The 24,836-nt window shown below is 63.1% G+C and overlaps 1 protein-coding gene across 1 annotated transcript in view; it reads left to right on the top strand.

The window, feature by feature from the left end:
- The first annotated feature begins 280 nt into the window (after positions 1–280).
- Positions 281–24,836, top strand: part of FOXO6 (forkhead box O6) — a 39,595-nt gene continuing 15,039 nt past the window's right edge. Inside the window, exon 1 of the mRNA XM_030039704.2 lies at positions 281–744. Coding sequence (XP_029895564.1) covers positions 307–744 — 438 coding nt within the window. The 5' untranslated portion in view covers positions 281–306. The remainder of the gene's footprint in view (positions 745–24,836) is intronic.

Below are 24,836 nucleotides of genomic sequence, written 5' to 3'. Positions count from 1 at the left end.
GTTTCCCGGCGCGGAGCCGGGCAGAGCCGCCTCCTAAAGCTCCGCCGGACTTGGGGCTGCACCCCCGCCGCCTGCGCCCTCCAGGAGCCGGGCGCACGGAGCGGCTCCTCCTTCCCTTCTCCCCCTCCATCCGAGCTTGGAGCCCTTCTTCGCACTCCTCTCCCTCTCGTGTTTTTGGGGTTTGTTTTTTTTTTTTTTTGGTGGGTTTTTTTCCTTTTTTTTTTTTTTTTTTTTTTGGGTGGAAACCGACTGTAACTCCGGGGAGGGGGTTGTTGGGGGGGGGGGGGGAGCGGCGGGGAGGGGACCATGGAAGAAAAGCTCCAGGCGCATCAGGTGGAGATCGACCCGGATTTCGAGCCGCAGAGCCGGCCCCGGTCCTGCACTTGGCCTCTCCCCCACCCCGACTTCGCGGCGGAGGAGGAGGATGGGGGCGCGGCGGGAGGACCCCCGGCGCTGGCGGCCGGCGGCGGGGAGGGAGCCGAGAACGCGGCGGCCCCGGCGGAGCGCAGAACCGCCGCCGCCGCCTCCCTGCCGCCCCCCGGCGCGGACGTCGGGCAGCTCCGCAAGGCCAAGACCTCCCGGAGGAACGCCTGGGGCAACCTCTCCTACGCCGACCTCATCACCAAAGCCATCGAGAGCTCGCCGGAGAAGCGCCTCACCCTCTCGCAGATCTACGACTGGATGGTGCGATACGTCCCCTACTTTAAGGATAAAGGAGACAGCAACAGCTCCGCCGGCTGGAAGGTACCTGACCCCCCCCCCGACCCGAACCCCAGCGCAACTTCGCCCCTCCACCCGCCCCCCGTCCACCTGCTGCCCAAGGTGCAGCGGAGCTTGGGTGCTTTCCCCGGGGCAGCCGGAGCTTGCCCCTGGCTGGGGGGGTTTGGGGGATCCCCGCTTTCCTCATGGTTGGGGTGGATAAGGGCTCGGTCAAGTTTTGGGGAGAGCCGGTGCCTCGTGGTGTTGCGCATTGGAACCAGGCTGAGCTTGTCCCAGGTTCAGCCACTGGCCTCGGGTTGAGCCAAAGCACCGGGCCACCATCCTCCCCTGGGGAGGTCGGGGAGAGGGGGATGGCAGCGGGCAGGGTGGTCGCGGCTGGCTCTCCTGCTGGTGTGCGAGCACCGGTCTACGGTGAGTGACAATCCCGCCGCCACGGCTCTGCCTGTCCCTGCCTGCGGGCACCCCAGCCCTGCCACATCCCTGAGTGCCAGTAGCGTGCCCAGGAGGACAGCCGGAGGGAGGGCTGTCCCCAAACAGGTGTCTCCAGGCCGGCTTTTACCCAGTGCGTCTCTCCTGTCTCAGCCCCCACCTTCTCCAGGGCCTTGTTCCCCTCCCAGGGGGCCATGCAGGCAGCACACGGCCCCCACCGCTCCATGCTGGCTTTCCCCGGCTTTGCTCCCTGGCTGGCACTGTGGGCTTGGTAGAAATCCCTGGTGCAGGCAGTAATTCCCCTCTTGCTCGGTGCGAGCTGGGGATGTATCGCACTGACCATTCCGGCACCGGGCGAGGGCATAGAGGGTGCCGGGTCCTGGGGGGGGTCACGCTGGCCCCTCCGGTTGACGCTTGCCCGACTCCACGCCGGGAAGGGGGAAGAGATTGCCTGTGTCCAGATGGTGTCAGTAAAAAGGAGACGGTTTCTCTTAAGCCCTCCCCTAAGCCCTGTCACCTCCAGTGTGATTAGTGTGTAACAAGGCTTCGGGGGCTTTAATACCAGCCTGCGGTCCTGGCACGGTGTGCCCTGGCTCTGTCGGAGGCGGCTGGACCCGGCCTGCCTTGGGGGGGTCCTTCTTGGTTGCAAATGGGGCTCTTTTGGGGCAGGGAGGCCGGATTCTGTCTGTGTGTGGCACTTGTGGCCGGGCCGTCGGAGCTGGTGTTGCGGGGAGCCTGGGCATGCTCTCTGCCTTGCCCCACTCATGATGGGTGGGCAGGGGGGCAGCCGGTGTCGTCGCCCCCCAGTGTGAGGATTCACCGGGGGAGGGTGTCGGGGCTGTGGAGGTGGCAGAAGGTGGCGGCTGTGTGTGGGCCTTTCAAACCCCCACCTGGGGCAAGACTTGCATGGCCCTGGGTGCGCACTGGGGGAGAATGGTCTCCCCAAGGCTTGCACCCATTGGGGACAGTGGGGGCCACGCACTGACGGGGTCTGGGGACATGTCAGGGAGGTTTGGCAGGGCTCTGGCCCGGTGCCCCGCAGAGCTGGGATGAGAAGCGAAGGGATTCCCAGGCCGCTGAGCCTGTCACTGGGCTGTAGGATGCTTGGGACCCCCCCAGCCGGGTGTCCCTGAAGGGCAGCCCAGCGCAGTGAGGGCGAGGGGACGGAGCCATGAACAAGTTTGTGTGCCCAGCTGCGGCCGGGCAGGAGCGGGGAAGGGGGATGCTCGTATCCCCCGGTGCTGGCATGCGAGCCAAAGCTGTTGAGCAAAGCCCTCCACGCGTGGGAAGGACCCCGGCCGGGGATGGCGGGGCTAGCAGCCGTCCTTGTCACAGGCGAGTGCTGGGGTTTGATCCACCCACGGCTTGCATGGGATGGAGGAGCGACCCATGTCCTCTCTGGGCGTGCCAGGGCTTGCACAGGGACAGTGGCAACGCGCGGGTGTGTCTGTGCGGGTGTGCAAGGTGGCACAGGCTTCCCTTCCTGCCTACACCGGCACCGGCTTTTGGCCCCTGGGCGAGGGCAGGCTGTGACGGCAGCGTTGGCTGCCCGCATCAGTCCTGGCAGAGGTGACCCTCGAGGGCATCCTCCCGGGAAAGCAGGAGTGGCCTTTCCCCATGTCAGCTGTCACCCAGGGTGTCCCCCAATGTGTCCTAGAGCCACGGGAGGGCCAAGACCTTCTCCCAGCAAAGCCTCCACCACGGAGCGTGTGGGAGCAACGTGGGTTGTTCAGCCCTGTCCCTTGCCCCCTACGTCCTCCATGGTGTCCCTTGTCCCTTGGGGTAGGAATGGTGCCTGGCCTGCGTCCCCATACCAGCACTGCTCAGGATGCTACCAGCAGAGCCCCATCACCCGACGTGGGGTTTGGTGACTTTCTCAAGGGGGCTGTGTCCCCAGAGGCTTTGTGGTCCTTGATGTGCAAGGGGGGAGGACAGACTCAGGGTCCAGCTGCAGTTGGGCACGAAGGGGCATTTGCAGGGGCTTGCAGGGGCCACCTCATTGAGTGGGCTTGCCTGGCTGCACCCCGGAATGGGATGCTTTCCACCTTCCTGGCCCATCTCCGGGTCGGAGCAGCTCCGCCGTGGCTCTGCCTGTCTTCCCCTGGGCTGCGGGCAGGCGGTTCTGCTGCCCGAGCTGCACCGCTGCTGCCTGCTCCCTCCTGGCAGCCCCCCTTGCCCTCGCGTTGGCACTGTGGCTTAAACCTCCCATCCCAGCGCTGGGCCGGTCACAGGGCAGACCAGACGGGAGGGCCAAGGGCTGCCCACCGAAACGCCCTGTCTGACCTGCCCGCACAGCGGGACGGACAGCGCAGGGTACCCTGGGGCCTGTCCTGATGCTGCAGGTGCCCGATCCCCAGCTGCGGCTGGCGGTGCGTGGGCTGGCAAGAGCCTGGGGTGAGAAGCAGTATGCAGAGACCCCCTTTGCCTGGCATTCTTGTCGGACACCAGCATGTCAGAGGTTAAACGCCTTCCTCACCGCCCCATGTCCCTCCTGGCTGTCCTTTGCCCCGGACCCCCTGGGTGCCCGCCCCCCTCCCCGCGCATCCCTCCCTGGGGCAGGCTGGCAGCTCGTGATGCTGAGGGAGCACCCAGAGCGCTGGGCAGTCAATTCTGTGGTAACGAGCTGCTGGCGGCTTATTAAAGAGCCCCTGGAGATGCCACGTCCCTCCTGCCCCGGGCCTGGGAGAAGCATGGCAGATTTAAAGCGTTTCATTACCCAGCACAGCGGTGTCAGAGGGGGGTCTCGGGTAACGGGCTGCTCCTTTAATTAGCTCCTTCACAGCCTCCCCGTGCTGGGAAGAGCAGGATGGCGGAGGTCTGGGGGCCCAGCCGAGGGCACGGCATCCCCATGGGGTGCTGGCTGCGCTGCTGGTGGTCTGGCAGGACTTCTCCAACCCCCCCTGCCCTGCTCCGGCACTGGAGGGGCTTTCCCAGCAGGACACCTTCCGGCATCCAGCCGGCTGTGCGGATGCTGCACCCACGCCTGGCCGTGGTGTCTGATGTGTCTGTCGGGGATATGTTCTCCCAGGCTGGTTCGTTGTCTCTTGGAGGGGAAGGATGCTGGCACGGGGTGCATTTTGGGCTCAGGCCTCTCCTTCCCTGCCAAGCTGCGGGTTGCATTACATGGTTTTATGGCAAGGTAACCGGAGGCACGCTATCTAAACACCTTGGCCGTGCTCAGCGTCGGGACCAGGACCCAGGCCTGTCTAACAGGGAGGGGGGAATTCTCTGGCCGGTGCCCCCCCGGAATGTGCATCCCCCCATGCTCCCCATGCTGCAGCGGGCTGGGCTGGCATGTTGGGCTCGTGCACAGGGAGCTGCTGCTGCTGCTTCCCAATGCAGGGCAGCAGGCGCCCGTTGACTGACAGTTCTGCTTAATTAGGGAGTTGTTATTTTATCAATTCCAAAGCGCTTGAAGTTTTCTGCTCCAGCTCACGCTTTCCACTTGTTAATGGGAAACCAACACCCTCCGTCAAAAAGGCAGTGGCACTGATGCATTTTAAAGGTTTCTGCTTGCTCTGGTTTGACATCCAAAATATAACAATCAAGCAATCAGCTGGTGGATGCCTGTTTGATGCGGCTCTGACAGTGCTGAAAACCTTAATTTCCCAGCCCTCCCCTCCACCTCCTCCTTTATATTGCTGGGTCGGTAGCACGGTGGCTGCTCCTGCCGTGGGGGACTGGGGCTGCCGTGTCCTGCTGGCCCACGGGAGCCGGGAGCACTGTGTGCTCGGGGCCGGGGTCTGCCATGCAGAGATGCCCCACCAAGTGCCATCTTCCCCTGCAGGGCAGGATGGAAATGAATTAGGGAGAGAAAGGGGTGGAAAGGGTGTTTGGGTGGGAGCGTGGTCTGAGGGCCCCTTGCTGCCCAAGGGTTTGGGGTGTAGTGGGGTGCTTCTCCTCCCCACTGGGCATGGAGACCCCTGAGCTACGGCCCCGTGGGGCATGGCAAGAGCATCCTTCAGGGGAGCTGCTCCTGGCTCTACCTGCTCTGTCACTGATGCCACCCCTGCCCCAGCCCCTGCCCTTCCCCTCTTGGGTGGGGGCGAGTGCATCTGCCTGGAACGCTGCCCGGTGCGGCTGGAGAGGCTCAAACCCAGCGCCTGGGACTAATGGGGACGACTTTCCCCTTGCAGAGGGCAGCCTGGGTGCCAGCGAGGGAGCGGGTGGTGCCATGGGGGGGTGGCGAAGGGGGGAGTTATGAGGAGGATGGGGTGACACGGCTCTAGGGGTGCACAGCAGGCTGGCTCCCATTTGCACTGGGATTAGCAGCGTGCCACCGGCCCCGGGGGGCTCGGCGGAGGGCACGGCCCCAGGGCACTGGGCTGAGCGCGGGGGGGCTGCCCACTCCCGGCTCCCGTTGGGGAGGTTTGGTGCGGCTCAGCTCGGCTCACGTATCCCTGTCCTCTCCATATATGGAGATTTTTCCAGCAGCACGGAGAGCCCGATGCTCCCCGGAGAGCTGCCCGGCTGTCCCAGGGGCCGAGCAGGGCTGGGAGGAACTGCCGGCTCCTTCACCTCGGGGAAACCCCTCTGCTTCACCCCCAAAGAGCCCCTGGATAAGCCGCCCTGGCTCTCCGGTCCCCACAGGTGCAATGCCCCTGGGGTCCCCCCCGATGTGAGGGGATCCCCCAACCTTTTCCCACAGCACAGGCGGGTCCCCTGCCATGCTGGGCGGGGGTACCCGACCCTTCAGCATCCCAGGGCTGGAGCGGGGGACTCCTCGCCTGTCCCCGACTTCACACAGGGATGGGGGAGCCCGCTCCCTTCCCCCCGAGCTGCTCCGGTGCTGCTGGCGGCGTGGCTGTGAGGAATCCCCCGCACTCCTCTCCTCCTTCCCACCTCATTTTTCTCTCTCCTTTTTGGAGGTTTTCATCTTCCTTCTGATTTCTCCCCCCCCCCCCCCCCCCTTCTTCTGGAATCGCTTTTCATGCAGCGCTAACTGCTGAAGTAACACAAACCTGCTAAATGGTCCGGCTTTATGATAGCATAAAAATGATACTACAGCAGTGAGTGGGGCTTTATTAAACCCAAGGGAAAGGCTCCAAATGAACAGCTTGCTCTGCTCTTAGCTTCCCCCCCCCCCACTCCCTCCCTTTATTTTTAATAACCACTGGAATATAAACTACAGTTAAGATCCTGTGGACTAGAAGAGCGCTCGCAGCCCGGCATTATCTCCGTCCGTCCCCGCATGCAGGTCCCTGTGCGCATCCGTCCCCTCCCGCTTGCCTGGTGCTCTGATGGGAGGACCAGCATCCCGGGCTGGGAAATGAATTTCCTGGTGTTTGGCTTTGTACCTAAAAACCCTCGTAAATATTTTGCAGGGAGGCCGCGCCCCCAGCGGGTCAGGCCAGGTGTGATGCAGGAGCGAGCTGGAGCTCCTTGGCCTGGCTTCCCATCCCCATGGGATCCTCACCGGGATGCTGCCGTCAGCGGGAGGTCCCCTGGGCTTAGGGAGTGGGGTTGGACACCTGTCACTGCCGTGTCCTCACAGAGGGAGCTCGTAGGAAGGAGATGAATCTCCCCTCCCCACTGCCACAGCAGTGTCAGACCCCCAGCCCCAGGCTGTCCCCTCCATCCCTGGGGTCCAAGCCCTGCTGCTGCCATGCCCTTGGGTCACCCGTGGGGATGCTCCGGAGCTGGGTATAGGGTCTCCCCCTTGCCCTGCCACCCCACTGCACCTCCGCCCCACCTGCGGGGAGGCAGCTTCCTTCCCCCCTGCCCTCCTGCACCCACTGGGGGTGGGCTCGCTGCTCCCCGATTGCATTACTTTTAATTAGCCCGACACTTCCCGTAGGCTCCTCTCTCCTGCTGAAGGTGCCTGATTAGTGCTGAGGTGAAAGGCACTTTGGGTTACGGAAGGACACGCGGAGAGGCTCGCCTGTCTGCCGCTGAAGCTCATTTTGGACAGCATCTGTTCATTATTATGTGGTGCCTTGGCTGGGCGCCAGCCAGGAGAACTGAAAGCCCCAGCACAAAGCTTGCTTTCACCCGCCGCGGGGAGGAGGAGGCAGCCGGCGCTGGGAGAGGGTGCGGGGACCCCCAAAGCAGGCTGGTCCCTTCCCTCCCAGTGGGGATGCTCCAGCATCCCAGAGCATCCTGAGGTGTTGCCTGCTATGGGTCAGCCATGGGGTGTCCAGCCCCGCTGGGACCGCTGCTGTCCTGTGGGGTGAGGGGCAGCAGCGGGGGGGTGCCCCAGGGGGGTTAGCAGCAGGACGGGGTGATGTTGGGGTCTGCGTGACTGATGCCTACTTTTTCAGGAGGGGGCTCATCCTTCCCCTCCTCAGCACCCCCATGCCACCCCATGCACCCAGCTGTGCCCATCGGGGCTGTGCGCTGTGCCGGGGCTCGGCAGCGGGGAGGCTCCTGGGCTTTGCTGCCTGCTGGCCCTCTGGGCACGGGTGCCGGCATTGATGGCACTTTGTACCCACCGAGGCAGGGATGCAGCAGCGATGCAGCTCAGCTCACTGCTCCCCTGGGGACTGTGGGCCGAGGAGGTTTCCCAAACAGCCCTGGGTGCTGGCAGTGGGGGGCGTGTGAGGGGATGGCTCTGCCACCCAGACACCCTGGTGTGGGCAAACCCTTGCCTGCGCCTGCCCACGGGGCTGGGCAGAGCACAGGGAGCTGCAGGCGGCAATGCCGCAGGGCATCCACTGCCTGTGCACGCACGTCTGAATTTGCACGTGTTCCCTCGCACGCTTGTGCGTGTGCATTCTGGGCGCGGCGCGTGCACACGCGACACACGTGTGCCGGGCTCGCCACGTGCGCTCCCACGTGCGCTCGCACCCGCACGTTGCAGTCGAATGCACATCGGGTGTGCAAGGGCAGCGCGGGGAAGGACCCTTGAACACACTTTGGGCTGGCTTGTGCCGCTGCCTGGCCCTCCTGGGGACGTGGGCTGGTGGCAGTGTCCCCCTGTCCTTGGGGATCAGGGGGGACACCATGGCCTTGCTGCGGGGTGGTGGGTACCACAGGGGCTGGGTGCTTTTGAAGATGTGGCTGTAGCTTGAGGGGGGGTGGGAGCCCGAGCCGGGGCGCCGAGCAGCCACCTTTGATTTGCTGGGAAGGGAAAAAAAACAAAACCAAAAAGCAAAAAAACAAAGAAAAAAAGCCAACCCCAAGAAAGAGAAAAAGGCGAGGGTTGTTCGGAGCTGCCTGCCACCTGGCGCGGTGCCAGCCCGGGGACGCTCCGGAGCAGACATGCCAAGCTGTAATTGCAGACAGGCTCATTTCAAGAGACGAGACGGTTATTTTTAACTCGCGTTAAGGTAATGCACTGATCTCCTGCCTGCTGGTTCAAAAGTTCAACCCCCCCCTCCCCAAACCCCCCTTTGCTTGCCCACCCCATGCTGGTACCCCCCAGCCGAACTCCGGGTGCCCGCCTGGAAGGCGCATGCCCTTGCCCACAGCCCGCGGTTGGGCAGCCTGGCGCTGCCAGACACCCTCGCCCTCCCCGGGGCAGCCTTTGTGTCTCCCCGGGAGTCTGGCTCCTCTCCTGCGGGATTGGGAGGAGGCTGCAGCCGAGGCCAGCCCCGGGGTACGGAGGAGACGGGCGTTCGCGGGGCTGTGCCAGCTCCGTGCCCAGCCTTGGCGCTGCCGCGGTCCCCGAGGGATGGTGTCGGGGATGGGCGCTGCGTGCCAGGCTGCCAGATCCTGCTCGGCGTCCAGTGGGAAAGCCTTGCAATGCTGTGAGTGGTGTCACTGCTCACTCTCCGAGGTCCCCAAGCGCTTTCCAGTCACGGCACCATATGCTGGTGGCCGTGCTGCCCCAGGGACTGCTGGCGTCTCCTCCAGCAGCCAGGCTGGCAGGGATGGCAGGGCAGTGCGGGGGTGGTGGGATGTGGGTTCCCCCCTCCTTGGGCTCGCTGGGCATCCCCGCAGTGGAGGGCTGAGTCTCTGGGCCACCCGTCTGGTTGGACCAGCCACCAAGTCCGACGCTCCCAGAGCCTCTTGTTGGTCCACGCCAAGGACTGTGCAGCCACCTCGGCTCTGGCTGTTGGCAGCGGGAGAGCCGAAAAGCCATGTGTGGGGGGTATATCACCTCTTTTTTTTTTTCCCTTAAAATGTATTGCAGAGTGCCAGCAGGGTTTGGGTGCCTTCTACTCCTTGGGGAGCAGCTTTGCTACCCTGAGACAGGATGTCACTGGCAGCATGGGACCCAAGCTGTGCCAAGCTGGGGAGCATGGGGACGAGCCTGGCACCTGCTCCCCGACCCTTTGCCCAAACCATCTGAAGCGAAAGTGGAGTAGAAACACTCCGCAGCATGTCAGGTTTGGACGGGTAATAGCTGTAATTAATCCTTTGCCCCCCCATCAGCCTCCCCTAGGAGCCCAGCAGCTAGGAGCCGGCGGGAACAAAGCCCCGGGGCGTTCCCGAGCAGGAGCAGCGTGTCCGTCCCCCTGTCCCCAAATGCCCTCTCGCCCTGGTTCGTGGCGTCAGCAGTTTGCCAGACGGCCAGGAACTCCCCGCGTGGCTGAGATGTCTTTTGTCCTCAGCCGTCGCATGGCCGGGACTGCCAGCTGCAGGTGCTTCGCTGCTCCTCCTTTCCGCTGCCGTGGTTCAGCATTCCCTCCCCTTGGATGTAGCTGCTTTCGGCAGAAGCGCTGAGGTTTGGGGTTTGGGGGGACCCGAGGGGAGCTGAGACCCGCCCGCCGTCCACATTTCGTGGTGTTTCGCCGCTTGCCTGGGCTTGTCGCTGGCCCCTGTGGCAGCGCGTCGTCTGCCGGAGCCGATAAATCAGGGGTAACAGCCCGGCTGTGTCAGCGGTGAATTGTGGGGCCATTATCTGTAATGAGTTCAACAAGGATGGCATGGCGTGAGCCGTGGGGCGAGCCTCACCGGGATTATTCCTGGACTGTGACCCTGGCAAAGTGGGGGGCACCTCCTAGCCCAGTGGGGTGGCCAGCTCTGTGGGGGGGTTACGTGGCCACGTGCTTTGCTGCTCCGCCTGTGCGGACCCATGGGATGGGAAGGGCTGCCCGCCATCCCCTCTGCACCTGGGGATTGGGAGTGGAGGGGGACTGGGGGGTTGTGTGGGTACCATTGGCTCCGTACTGGTGTCTGTTGATGCTGGAGGGACTGGGCACCACATCAGCATGTGCTGAGGTTTCAAGCATCCCTGGAGCCTGCCCAGGCTCTGGGATGTGTTTGGTAGCGCAGGATCGGAAACACCCAGGTCAATCTCTAAGGATGGGAGAGCTGGGGAGACCACAACCGGGACCGTGCTTGGGACTGTGCTTGGGACCACACTTGGGGGGCAGTGCTTGCTTGGGACCACGCTTGTGACCTCCTTTAGCAGCGGGTCCGCTGGCTCCTTCCCCCTGTGGGTGCAGGGCACCAGGAACCATCCCGTCCTGCTGCACAGCTGGTCGGAGCTGCTGAGAGCCGACGGCTGCCGTGAGCGGGTTTAAGCAGGATGAAGAAGGACAAGTCCCTGGCTCTGCAATGCCATGCCGATGGGTTCAGGCAGCCAGGATGCCTGCTGTCACCTCCTGCCTGCAACTTGCCTGGCCGGCAGCCGGCCCTCGCGCCCTCCCTGCCCCAGGTGGAGGGCACGTGCGGAGATGCAGGGAAGGAATTAACAAGCTTGTGGAGCGACAGGCTCATAAATTTCAGCTTTTTTTTTGAGACTGTCAAACCTATGCCTGTCCCAGGGATGTAAGACAGCATTTTATTGCTGCCTGCTTGATGGTTGTTCCCTTCTCCTCTGCGGCTGTGATTTATCTCTGCACTTTGCGCTGATTGGATTAGAAGTTTAAATGCTAAGGGTGCATAACAATATATTTTTCTTATTAATATTAAAAAATCATTATTGGATTTTTTATAGTTCTGTTTTGAATTGAATCCCCTTGCTTGATTTATTCTCTCTCCCAGAGTAGAATTTAATGCTAATAGGAACAATCATTGCTTTGTTTTGAATCTTTGACTGTTTGGAAAACTTTCCCTGCAAAGGGAAATTACAGCATTATTAAGAGTCCATTAAAATAGGGTTTGCCCATTCCTGACTATTACCTGCGAGCTGGAGAGAAAACAAAAAAGCCAAGACAAAGAGTCTCTTTTGTAGGGCTTTCTGCTTACACCCTTCCCTAGGTGTAACGCAATTATCGTGCCAATTATTATAATCAGCTCTATTTTATCGCAGGTATTAATTGCAAGTCCGGTCAGTTTGATTTCTTGCGGGACGCTGGGCGGTGAACATGTGCGTGTAGCGGCAGAGCGCGACTCGTCCGCGCTCACCTATGGATGGGCGAAAGGCAGGGGCCTGGCTGCCCGTGATGGGGGATGATGGGGACTGCGGGGCTGCTCAGCTTCTTGCTGGATTTCCTATTTTTAAGGCAAATATGAGAAGCATGACGGCAGCCCCCGGCTGATGCCTTTCGCAGCGTGTCCCCGGGGCTGTGGGTACCAAGTGACGGGGTGGAGGATGCTGGATTTCCTCCCTGTGATGCCCTTCGTCCCCGTGCGGAGGTTGAGCGGTGCCTCTGCCCGAGCGTGGCGACCAGCCGTCGCCCGCCCACTGCCGTGCCAGCCCCGGGACCCACCACATCCTTGCAGCTGTGCCCGGCGTGCCTTGCTTTCAGGCAGCCGCCTGCAGCCCACGGGGGCTGGGCACACAACCCACGGGCAGCCCTGGCGAGCAGAGGCAGGCAGGCAGGGGGGAATGGGGCAGTGGTCAGAGGGGCGGCGTGATGCCAGGCAGCTGGAGATGTGCCTGGGCTCCGTGCACGGCGCTGGGATGGGTGCAGCGGCGACGGGGACCTGCGCCAGGCTTGGCACGCGGCCGGCACGGTTGGCAGGGGGAGGGCAGCCTGCCCGGCCATGGCCTGGTCAGCCGCGGCCTCGAGGAGCACCAAGGCAGAGGGGGGAGGCTGGGGTGTGGGGTGGCTACTGGGCGTAGGTGGGAGCGGCAGGAATGTCAGCCCGAGGCACGCGGGGTCCCACGTTGGCATGAACCACCCTGCAGCACTGCACCGTGTCAGGCCACCAGCCTGCACTCTGCACCCCAAAACCTACACCCTGCACCCCTCACTCTGCTCTCCAAAGCCAGCTCCCTGTATCCTGCACCCTGCTCCCCATACCCAGCACCCCACACTCTGCTCCCCAAATCCTGCACTCTGCACCCCAGAATCTGCACCCTGCATTGTGCTCCCCAAACTCTGCTCCCTGCATGTCACACCCTGTACCCCAAACCCTGCACCCCAAGACCTCCACCCCACACCCTGCACCCTGCATCCCAAAACCTGCACACTGTACCCTGTATCCTGCATCCCAGACCCTGCACCTCGCACCCTGCAACCCACCTGCCCAGACTCCCGCCCAGACATTGCTTATTGCAAACCTGCACCCTCTCCCACTGTGCACCCCATACCTTGAATCCCCCCGTGTACCCTGTACCCTGAACCTGCACACTCAGAAACCCACCTGTGCTTGCTGGACACCCTGTGTGCTCGGCTCTGCCTCCTTGACCCCCCGTGCTCTGTGGGTTATGGGGTGTTGCTGCAAAGTGCATCAGCTGGGGGGGAAACCCCTGTCCCCCCTCGCCCCATGGCACGCCAGCATGAGCAGTTGGGATGTGCACCCCCATGGGTCGGGGGGTGCAGTGCCGTCCCCTGGGGACCACCCTCTGCTGTGATGGGGTGGGGGTCCCCAGCACACTTCTGCGTCCTGGCCCTCGCTGGTGTGATGGGTGTTTGGAGAGCGCTCCCACTCACCCCGCTTTCCCACCGTGCGCTGCCAAGCCTGCAAAATAGTTTTTTTCCACCGCTGACAATGCTGTGGCAAACACATGCAGCGAAACAGCAGCCCTCAGTGTAATGAGAAAATGCCAGACGGGTGCGTCAGATGCCGGGCTGAGGGGAGCTAATCCAGCCACGCCGTGGGGTCTGGCTCACCCCGGGGATGGGGCGAGGAGGTGCGCCCTCAGACCCCTCTGGAGCTGTGGGATGGGCCCCTCCTTGCATGCCGTGCCGGGGAGATGCTTGCTCAGAGGTGGTCCAACCACCTCCCTGCTGCTGCCAGGACAGCACCGCAGGGCACACGTGTGCCCCCCCCACCCCGTGCTGGCGGGTGGCACCGGGCACGGCCCTGGTGGGGCTGTCGGTACCCACAAAGCATCGCCGGCTTCCAAGCAGCGTGTCCTTAGGTGTCCTCCCACGTGCTGGGACCATCTGGCCGAGGTTTCCGGCGCCCCATTCATGGCCAGGCAGCGCTGGGATCCCGGCGGTAGGATCCACTTGCCCTCCATGCGTATTTTTTGGCTGACCCCTTCTTGTTTTTCCTCCATCCTGGAGCCTGAGCGCGCCAGCCAAGGAGCGGCTGTACGGGGAGGCTGCCTGCCAGGCCCCCGAGCCGGCTGCGAGGCCGTAGGGTTTATGGCAGCGGCAGCCCTGCGCTGGGCTCGCGGTGGCGGCTGCGGGCTTTGAGGTGGGGACCTGGCATGGGGGGATGCAGGGGGTACCCCCGGGATGCGCGGCGGGGTCCTGGCAGGTACCTCTGTGCCCGTCCTGCTGCCCGTCCCCGGGAGGCAGAGACACGTACGTGTCCATGCCCATGTGGGACTTGGGGGGCTGACCCCACAGCTGGGGTTTGGGGACCGAGATGGGGAGACGTGGGGTACAGTGCTGTGGGAATAATGGGGTGCAGTTCTGGGAGATTTGGGGTATGGGACTATGGAATGTGGGGTGCAGGGCTGGGGAGTGTGGGGTGCTGCAGCTGCCACAGGGCAGCGAGACATGGAGCAGCAAGGGGAGATGTGGGCTGGGCCGTGCTTGCAGTGTGGCCAGCCTGACTCCCCAAAGCTCCCGGTTTAACCAGCAAGGCCCCAGTAAGGTACCCAGCTACGGGGGTCCAAGCAGGGCCCTGTGGCCCCCCCCCAGCCAAGACCCACAGGTGGCTCCTCAGGAGGGGGGCAGGATGCCCAGGGTCCCCTCCTGCCTCGCTGGGGCACCCGCATGGTGGCACGGCCCCGGGGAGACGGGGCTAGTGATGGCCTCGGTCCCTGGGACCCCTCTCCCTGCCCCCAACCCTCTCCACGGCACGAATCCTGCTCCTGCGTGCGGAGAGTGAGCGGAACCAGGGGGCTCCTACAATTATCATCGCACTGAATAATTCATAGCAGCATTACTCCAACAAAGCCTCTCCCTGCCCCAGCTCCCCGCCATGCCGCCTGGCAAGCACCGGCTGGCTTTGGGGGTGCCAAAAAGTGGGGAGGCAGGCTGGCTGGGGGGGTGGGGTGGGACAGAGGGGTGTCTGTCACCTGCTACCTGCTGCCAGGGGTTGGGGGGGAGGCACAGGCAGGGGATGGAGGAGCGGGTTGGTGTGCGTGCCCCCGGGAGCATCGCCATCCTCCCCGCTGCTCCCCCACGCTACGTGCCTCAGTTTCCTCCTTGTCACAGTGCCAGGGACGCTGGGGTGAGCAGGACCGGCATGTGGGTTGTTTCGCTGCCTGGCTCAGGACACCCCATGTTTTGGGGGGGCGTCTCCGCACAAGCACACAGTAGCCCGATCCCTCCAGCCCTTCCTGCAGGGCTGGATTTGCCCCAGGGGGGTCGAGACCCCATCCAGCCGGGATCCAGCTGCAGGGTCGGGAGCTCTTGGCCCCAAGCGCCTGTGAGGCCGGGAGCAGTGAGGGGTTAAACGCAATAAAGCCGGTGTGAAACTTTTGGCTGGGGAGCTGCAGGCAGAAAGTGCATTTGTAGCCGCAAGTGGCCGCCTTGAAGACGATCCAGATCTGTCTGGGAGCCGTCTGCTGCTAAAACCCTTTGATCCACTTACTTCTCCCCGGGGAGCTCCCTGCAGCTCTGGTGCTAATGCCCCCGTGGCGACAGGGGCTTCGCTGCCAGACGGATGCAGGAAAGACCCCCCCCCCCCCTTCCCACTGCCAGGGAGGAAAGCAGCCGCAAAAAAAGAGGGGGGGCAAAAAAAATGAGGGGCTTTGGGACACAAGAGCGGTGCCACCAGGCTTAATGTGTGGGGTGCTGGGGGTGCCTGGGGGTGGGAGCAGGTTTGGCTGTTCCCAGGCTGTGGGCAGGGATGTGAGGGATGGAGGGAGCGTCGCTGGGTGATTGCCCTGGTGCCAGGGCGGGGGGAGGGATGGCGGTGCTGTCACGGGGAGGGTTTGCATCGTTGATGGCTCCTCAGGACTGCAGATCTGGGGGCTCCCAGCCCCATGGCTGACTGCCCCCGTGCAGAGCCACATGCGTGGCTGGGTGTGAGGACGTACCGCTCAGCAGCTGGACCTGCCGGTGATTTTGGGAGTGATGAGGGCCCGGAGCAGCTTTGCTCATGCGAGCGTGTCCCTTCTGCCTCCCTGCCAAGGCCCGGGAGCAGGATGCACCCTCCTGGGGCTGGGAAGGTAGCAGTGGCACGTGTGGCTGTTGGGATGCTCTTGGGGACACAGTTCCTATTCATCCTCACCCTGTACGGCCTCACAGCCTGGGTTTGTTGGGGCAGGAGGTCCATCCCTGTGCCCAGCTGCACCCGAGCGTTTGGGATTTATCCTGATATGTATTTGTACCCGTTCCCAGTGTGAGTGGCACTGGGATCCCCATGCTGGCCATGCTGTGCCAAGCCAGCAGGCATGGGGATGGCTCTTGGGGTCAGTGAAGGTTTGGGGCATGGGGAGATGGTTTTTGAGTCAGTTGGGCAATGTTTGCTTGTGTGGAGGTTTTTTCCACAAAGGAAAAACAAATTTGGGTCAACTGGCCCAGATAGCAAATTGGCTGAAAGGGGAAGGCAGGAAGAAAACCAATAGTGCTGGCCATCCAGGAGCCAGTTCCCATGGGTTTAAATGACATATTGACAGTTTTGGGTCGTAGCGATAACTGCTTTTACTGTAGTAAATGCTTAAAGATGGGGAAGCTGAAATAAGCTGCCGTACTGGACCTCAAATACACATTTTTCCAGTGGGTGTCAGGACTTAAAGGATGCACTGGTCTGTGCCTTGTCCTCCCCAGATCCCCATCGTGGATGCATTTCACCCCTGTGGCAGTGAGGATGGGTGTCCTCGGGGGGTCCTGGGCTGGGAGCAGTGCTGTACAGCATGGGCAGTGATGGGGTTGGCATGGTGCTGAGCCCTGCAAGGGGACACTTTCACGTGGGCTGTACCCTTTGCCCTGCATAACACGCAGGCAAGTTACAGATGGACCCATTAACCACAGACTGCAAGTCTGTGCACGGAGCAGGATGAGGCCATAGGGGAGGAGGGCCGCAACATCCTCCTCCCTCCTGGGGGATGGGGTTTGGGAGCTGGTGCTCTGGCGGGTACCCGATGCTGCCTGTGGTTTTGGAGATGCTGGGCTGCCCTGCCGGCAGGATGGCATGGCCTCCACCGCTGCCAGCAGCCCTGGCTGCGCTCATGGGGAAGGAAAAAACCATTGAGGCAGCGGCGGAGCCGCGGGAGAGGCCAGGGGACGGTCACGGCTGGGGACGGTCACGGCTGGGTCCGGAGGGCTCATGGCGGGGCCGAAGGGGTGGGATGGAGGTGTGAAGGGAGGCGAGCGGGGAGCGAACAAAAGCTGCATTGAGTGACAGCGCCTGGCCGTCCCGCCGCCAGCGGAGCAGGAGCCTGGCCAGGAAAAACAGGGCCTGGAGCGGGGAGCACATCGTGTCCCTGGCTGGGGCCGCCGGGGCCCTCGGTACATTCTGTAGCGGAGGAAGCTGGCGCGGGGACGGGCTGGCTCGCCGGCCGCCGCGGTGCAGCTGACCCCAGCGGGGAGAGGCGTGGGGGGCTCCCCCCTCTGGGTGCTGCACCCTCTGACCGCATCGCTCACCAGGGCTAATTGTCTGCGTAATGAGCCCGGCTGAGACCGGCCAGAGCCCCCTCTCCCACCCGCTCGTTCAAGGGGGGTCGGACGCTCCTCGGTTCTGGGTCAGCGCTAGGGGAGGAGGCAGTAGGGTTGGGGGGGGGGACGAACGACCGGCTTGCAGACAGCGAGCGGGCGCCGTGCCCAGGAATTCGAGGATGGTTTGCAGGCTGCGCTGCCCAGGCAGCAGCGTCTAATTCAATTAAAGCTCAGTGTCACGAAGCCGGGAGGCCGGCGGCGTGTGGGAGCCTGGTGGGGGCCCCCGCGGGGAAGGCGGACGTCTGAAGGGCTGCCAGGTCCCCTGGGAAACAGCCCGGACGTCAGCGGGCTGGGGGTGTCCCGTCCCCCCCCCAGCCTCTGCTGAGAGACCTGGCACGCTGGGCACGGGGTCGTACCCAGGCTGGCACTGCAGGCAGGTACCCACAGCCTGGGGATCCCGTGGAGCTGCTGGAGGTGTCATCCCCCAGTTGGGAGGTATTGAGGCATGACCCTGGGTGCTCCGACCCCTCGGGATGGGCTTCCAGGTGACAGGAGTCAGGAGCAGCTGCCTTCCTGTGGTGACTCGTGGCTTCCCATTGCTTTTACACCTCCTCCCTGTGCCCCGGCATCCTTCATCCCCCTCCGCTGCACTCCACCCCAGCCCTGCTGCTGTCCTCATCCCCATCACCCCCCAGGAAAACCCTAAAATTAATGACCAAGAGGGTTGTGGATGGGGTTCAAACCCCTGCGGTTCAGGTGCAGAGTATCATCTCCCTGCAGTCCAGAGCTGATTTGTTCCTGGTGGTCTGGGTACCGGTTCCTCCCACCCCTTTTTGGGCGTTTTGTGACACCCTCCCCAGACACCTTTTTTGGGTGGCTTTGTTTCCAAGTGTCTGATTGCTCCAACTGAAAGAGAAGTCCCCGCTGGCAGCATGGACCCCAGGAGGGTCCTGGGGCCACGAGTGCCTGCAGCGGCAAGCGGCTGAGCCCGGCAGCCCACGGCATTGCTGCCAGTTTGCAGGTAGGGCAGATTTTCGGGGTGTCTTCCTCCAGAGAGACTCATCAGCACTAAAAAAGAGCCCCGAGGTTGCTGCATGGCCTGACCTGGAGCATCTCCACCCGCCTCCCGGTCCCACTGGCAGGCGGGGAGCTGGCCCCCTCGCAGCGCCCATTGCTCAGGGTCAGAGTGGCCCCGCGGGGCTGTGGCAGTGCTGGGCTGGATCCGGCTCCTCCCTCGAGCAGCACCGGGACTGGCTGCTCCGGCAGGCTCCGGCTGATGCAATTTTTGCCATTACAGGTAAAACTGCTCTGCCTCGGGTGGTGAACTCCTCCGAGATGGGCAGGAGGGGAATTGTTGTGTTCCTGTTCCTTTGCAGCATCGTACAGGGAACCGGCAGCCTCCCCAGGTGTGTCTGCCTCCTAATCAGGCTGCGTGTCATCGCTGATTCATTTGCAGAGCTGTGCTGGGGGGGCCAGAGGCTACACTGCATTTCCCCCTGCCGCAGGCCCCGTTGTGGCTCCGCTGACTTGTTACCCCTGGTCCTGCTGGTTTTATACCTGGTCTGGAAGCATCCCTGCAGCCTGCCCGTTGCCTACAGCCAGTGCGTGTGCGAGCGCAGCCCAGAGACCACCATGGTGGGCTGTGGCTATGGCTTTCCTGCTGCCCTGTGTGATCAAACAGGGCTTGGAGAGGGGGGACACCCTGCCTGGGGTAATGGTGCATCCCTGGTGGCTAGCAGCTGAGATTTACAGCTGGCGAAGTTTGGAGCATTGCAGGAAATCTTGGGGTGTCCCCAGTGCTTCTGAGCCCTTGGAGGGAAAAGCAGAGACTGTGATTAATCCAAAGGCAACCCGGGAGTGCTGCTGGGGGAGCAAAGCTCCCCCTCCCCGGGGTGGGATTGCTGCCAGCCCCCTGGCAGAGCACTGAAGGATGGGCTGACGCTGGGGAGCTGCAGGCAGGGGAACACATCCCTGGGCATCGCTGTGGGGAGACAAAGCGAGCAGGCAGTGGTGGGGGGGTAGCAGGCAGCAAAACGCTTGGACCGGGCTGGGAGCGCAGCGGCTCCTCTCCCTGCTGCCAGCAGCCCAGCAGAGCAGCCCCAGGCAGAGATGGCAATGTCCCCAAGGGGAAAGGCAAGGTGGGGGCCGACGCTATCGGGACCCCCACGGCACCTGCCCATCTGGCACAGGGCAGGGACCCCCTTGCAGGAGGAGAAGGCAGACGAAGCCAGGGTGCATCGCCGGGTCCCCGCTTCGCCACCCGCCCTTACCTGCGGGATGTCACCCGCCCGTTTCCCTGGCAACGGCGATGGCATCCCGAACACCTCGGGCAGAGTTTCCCTGCCTCCCCTGCGATGTCATCCGCCGTTTCCCAGGTAACCCAGCATCCGGGAGCTGCCTCTGGCAGGCAGGTAGAGGAGGACCTCAGCCCACCCACTGCCTTCTGCTGTGCCCGGCCGTTTGTCACCCAAAAGCAGAGCACCAGTGGAAGGGCCGTGCCTGTGCGGTGGCCCGTGCTGCTCTTGGGTGGCTGTGGCTGAGCGGTGGGGACAGGCTGGCAGGCCCCAGGGTTGCTCTTCCCAGACCCAGGGATGGGCAGATAAGGCAAATGGCCTGGCAGCCCCGGGGAAGCAGGCAGCCCTGTCCGTGCTCTGCTCCCTGAAGGTGCCTTCCGGGTCTGCCTGGCATTGGGGAGCCCAGGGAATGGGCAGCTTGGGGAGTGGGAGGAGTGGCACGGCTCGAGGACATGATGCCCACGCTGTGTCCTACCCCATCCCTGAAGAAAGGGCTGGGGACTGTGGCTGGGCTTGTGGGGAGCTGGTGTTCCCAAGGGGAGAATAGCCAAGGGAGGTTCAAAAGTGTCCGGGACATCTGGTAATTCCCTTTCCTGGTCACCTTTGAGCAACTGGTCTTGGCAGGAGGTGTTAATCTCCGGGAGGGCACTGGTGAAGCCTGGTGAGCATCCCACTCTGCTGGTCCTGGGGCTGTTTTCCTCCAGGCGATGCCCTTCACGCCAAGAGCCCATCCTGGGATGCACTCACTGAGCAGAAACTGTCCTGGCAGCTGGCATTGCCCCCCGTGCTCTATAAACAGCCTTGCTGCTCATCCCCAACAGCTTTGCTCCATCCCAAGCCTGAGTGGCAAATCCTCCTGCTCCCAATGCAAGTTTTTAAGAGACCAGAAGCCCCACTAAATCCCACTGCAGCGGAGTTAAGCACTGGGTCTGGGGACGGGACCGTGGCAGCCCCAGGTGCTTTCTCTACCAGCGGGTCAGGAGCCTGGAAGGTCCCTTGCTGATGCAGCAGTCCTCAGCCCTGCCCGGGCCAGCTGCGGGGGCCCCAGCCCAGGCGCGGAAGCGGGGCAGGGTGGGATTGTATTTGGATGAAATCGGAGCCTGTGGCATGGCGGTCGCCAGGATTTCCCCGTGGATCCTGTGCTCTGGGGCCAGGGAGGTGAGCGGAGGCAGGGGCTGTCGGCTAGGTTTTTTTGGGGGGAACCATGGCCCTACTGGCAGCCAGCCCCTCTCCTGCGTGGCCCCTGCTTCGGTGCATCGCCTCAGGTGGGGGCTGGCTCGCTGTGCCCTTGCCTGTGCTGCCTGCACCGAGGGCATCTGGCAGCGCTATCCTGCCAAGCCCCCAAGGCAGGGGGGATGTCCCCGGGGGGGGTCCCCCTTTCCTAGCCCACCAGTGTGTGAGCACGTCGGTGCAACCCTGCGTGCACGAGCGAGTGTGTCGATGCGGGGTGACACTGGGAGTCCGTAGGCTGCCCTGTGCCTTGTCCAGCTGCGGCGGCAGGATCGGTAGGCAGGGCTGTGCAGGGAGCCCAGCCACCCGAAAAGGGCTCTGCGGGTGCCTGGAGGCTGCAGGGTGCCGGCGGTGCCTACGCACCCCGTAGGTGGGGAGCATCGGGGCGCGGGAGCCTCCCGCCCTGGAGGGTTTTACCCTGCCCTGCAATGGATGGCGCAAGCCCCCACGCTCGCTGGGGCACGTGGGGGGGCTTGCAAGCCCACCCGGCTGGGCAGCTGATGTGCACGAGGGGAGGCCTCCCCTCCTCCCGGCCCTCTGCGCTGTGAGTAAGCGCAGGCTGGCGAGACCCCGGCGCAAGGAGCTGTGGGGGTGGCGGGGGGGGGCCGTAATTAGCAGGTGCAAAGCAAGCTGCTGCCGGTCGGGTCAGCTGAGTCACCGCACAGCCGGCATGTGTGCCGGGGCGCACGCCTGTGCACGCAGGCGTGGGCGATGTGGGGCACGGGGGGTGGGTGCTGGGGATGGGGGGCTGCGGGATGGGGTGCAGGGGGGGGGGTGGGCTGTGGCTGGGGGTGCACGTGGGAGCATGCCGTGCCTCTGCGTGTGTGACCGGGAGAGGTGTGTGACACCCCGCTGCAGACTGATGCCATCCCGGGCAGGGCTGTGTGACCGACCTGGCTCTGGCTCAGGCTTCTCTAGCCCTGGGCCGGTGGCTGCTCTTTCAACGCCCCTGGAAAAATGGAGCTTTTTCCATCTCCCCTCCGAGGGCACATTTGCTTTTGGCTCCTGTCCAGCATCAAGTGGGGGCTGGGAGCCCCCGGGGAGCATGGGGCACTGCTATGGGTGCTCCTTGGGGCTACACAGGGCAGAGCAGGGATGGACCCCAGGACCCTCTCCTGCTCACAAACCACCCCCCGCCATGAGCCCCTCGCCCCGCACACCGTGCCAGTGACCCCTGAGAGCATCCCCCTTGGGGAGACCCACAGGGCACCCTGGGGTGCCATCACTCCCCTGGCCATCGCCATGGGTCCTGCAAGCTCTGAGCAGGGCCAGGACATGATGCCTGGGGAGGACTGGGCTGGCCCTGGGGCACGGGCTGAGGCTCAGACGTGGCAGAGGGCAGATGGATGGGGCAGAGCTGACTCCTGGAGCAATGGCTGTGGAGCAGCTCTGCCAGTGACTCCCTCTGCCACAGCCCCCTCCGTGCCTCAGTTTCCCTTGACCACAGGCAGCCCCGGGCTGTGTGGGTGGGGGCAGCATCCCTCCTGCCCACAGCCGACGGGGCTGGAGCTGCAGAAACGTCCCCGGGGCCCTGTGGTGACCTTGCTCCACTTGCGTGACTCCGGCTTGCCGAGCACGTGCTGGGGGGGGCTTCAAGATGCGATGAGTGTGTCACGCGGGATGCTCGGGGCAAGGGGGCTCCAGCTGCCCCCCCCCCAGCGTCTCGCCGTCTCTCCCAACAGGGTCTGCGTGCGGCTGGGGACCGCACGGCACAGCCCCAGGCACAGACTGAGACTTTTCGGCTGCCTGAGCGACATTAAAGGCATGGCGGGCTCAGCCCTGCTGGGAACTCCCGTCCTGACGCGTCTTGCCCCGGGGTCCGCGTCTGCGTGCGTGAGTGTGAGCACACAGCGCAGGCAGGCAGCTGAGCCTCCCTGCCTGCGTGGGATGAGCAGGCAGCAATTCTCCTGCTGTTGTCACCAGCACCTGCCTGCTCCGCATGACCTGGGGGACAGGGCTGCTTTCCAGGGGCTGTTTCGGAGGTGCTTGATGTCCCTCGGGTCCCTGTGGCAGAGGGCACCACGCTCAGTGGCATCTCAGCCGTGCCAGCATCTCTGGGTTGCCTTTCCCCTGGCGGGGACGTGGTGCATGGATCAGGACCTGGTGCCTTTTGGCTTGCCTGGGCCAGGAGAGACATCGGTGTGAGGCCATTTCCCGCTCTGTTTCTGGCCATGCAGGGACTTGGTGACAGCCATGACAGTGGCTCATGCCACTGCCGCCCTGTCCCCATCCTTGTGGGCTGCCAGCCCCAGGCATGGTGTATTCACCCCTGCCAGGTGGGTGACTGTGGGGATCTCTGCTTCCTGCAGCAGCTGGTTCCTGCCTGTCCCAGGTGGGCTGTGCTGGTGACATTTGTGCCCTCCGCCTCCCATGCACACACAAAAAAAAGGAAGTTGGAAGTGGAAAAAAGGGAGTTGTGTGGGTTTTGGAGGGTTTCTGTGCTGCAGCGTGTACTGGCGTGGGGTGCTGTGGCTGGAAGGGCTGGTGTGGGGCCAGCTGGCACTGGTGGAGGGGACGGGGACCCAGCTCCCAGCCAGCCGGGATAGTGCTGGGGGATGCGCCCTCTCACAATGCTGAAGGAGGAGGGATGGCTGGAACCAGACCACGACGGGCGTTGCTGTGGGCTGGGGTGTGGAGCAGTGTCCTGCGAGAGGGACAGCAGCGTGGGGACAGCAGGGATAGCGTGGGAGCCTGCAAGGATGGGCAGGGGTGCCATGAGCTTGACCAGAGCAGGTGGACCTGACGTGCTGTTGGCTGGAAACCGCTCATTATTTTCACAGATGTTTTTTAAATAGTGCTTCTTGCGACATTTCCGTGCTGTACATCAGGTCCCCATGATGAGTATTTTCTCCTCTCACCCAAAGGCATTGCATCACTAAACCCTCCCCTGCCCCACCTTTGGGGCCTAAAACCTGGAAACTAGTGAAAATATTTGTTTTCTTGAACAACTGGGATTTTTTTATTGGAATAAAACTGTTCATGAAACATCTTTCAGCCAAGAGCATTTGGTGGCAGGGATGCCCCCGCTGTCCTGGCAACCCATCTGGTCCCCATCCACCTTGGGGCTGAGCCCTGGTCCTCCCAAGCCTTTGCCTTCCATGCTTGCTGGTGGCAGGATTAAATCTCTTGCAGGTATTTGAGAAGCAAAAGGCACCTTTCCATGCACAGCCAAACCAGCCCTTCATCTCCAAGGGCTGCCCTGAGATGCATCTCCATGCATCTGCCCAGGGTTTGCTGCCTTTGCGAGGGAGTTTGCAGAGCACAGGGAGCCCTTCCCTGCTGTAGCAGCCAGCACAAACCTGCTGGGGTCCTGGATGGGACACAACGTGTCAGAAAGGGTTTGGCTTTGCTCCAAGGGCCCCTTGAAAGACCCGTGGCCAGAGCTGGAGGACACAGCACAGAGGGACTCACTGCTCCTCCAAGCATCCTCGCAGGGCTGGTGCCTAGGGATGGTGTGGGGCCACAGGGCAGGTGGAGAACACCTGGAGCAGAGCGAGTGCTTGGGGAACACGTGTGCCCCAGTGCATGACCCCGTGCCCAGCTTTCCATGCTTTTCTGCGTACAGGCCAGGTCTGATGTAGATCTCAGGCTGAAAAGCAGGACAGCCTTGACTGAACAGACGCAGGGGAAGGATGAGGCTGAATGCAAAACCCTCTGGGGTCTGGGGTTTCTGCTGCTGCTCAGGTCAGCGTGGTGCTGCTGGTGCATTTGGGCAGGACAGTGGTACAAGGGTGACGCGTGGCTGTGACCTGCATCTCTCCCAGGTGGCCAGGTGACCCAGAGATGGGGTTTCACGGCACCCCACAGGACGGTCATCTCCCATGGGTGTCCAAGCATCATTGTGTAAAGCAGGATGGTGCAGGCTGAGCCCCGCTTCTTCCCTTGTCTTCCTCCCACAGGCTGCAGGCGATGAAGAGGAGGCAGGTAGTTTCTCTCCCAGGAACAGCCAGCTCCTCTGCCTGGTGGGGTTTGGCCCCCCCATGGGGGCTCAACATCCTGCTTGGGGCACTTTGTTCATCCCTCGTGGGTGCTGGGTCTCCCCGGGGTCTCTCAGCCTGGTTTGATCTGCCTTGCCTTCAGATCTGGAGCAGTTCTTATTTGCTCTGGGTGTACTCAGCATGGGTACAGGCAGGGCTGCCTGTGGGTGCCAGGGCACACGTTGTCCCCAGCCAGGCACAGCCCCGGTACCGGGCAGCAGGGGGGCAGCCAGCAGGGAGTTAAAACGGTACCCGAGGAAAAGGGAGAGCAGCTGCTTTAATTATTTGGCTGCAGTGAGAACTTGGTGTGGAGGAAATTGAACCCAGGGGAAAAAATACTGTAATTTCATGCAAAAATTACATGGCAGCTCCAAGTGATTTACTGCAGCTATTTTGGTGGCCAA

This window comes from Aquila chrysaetos, chromosome 16 (assembly GCF_900496995.4).
Source record: "Aquila chrysaetos chrysaetos chromosome 16, bAquChr1.4, whole genome shotgun sequence".
Taxonomy (NCBI): Eukaryota; Metazoa; Chordata; class Aves; order Accipitriformes; family Accipitridae; genus Aquila; species Aquila chrysaetos.
This window is presented reverse-complemented; position numbering and strand designations above follow the sequence as displayed.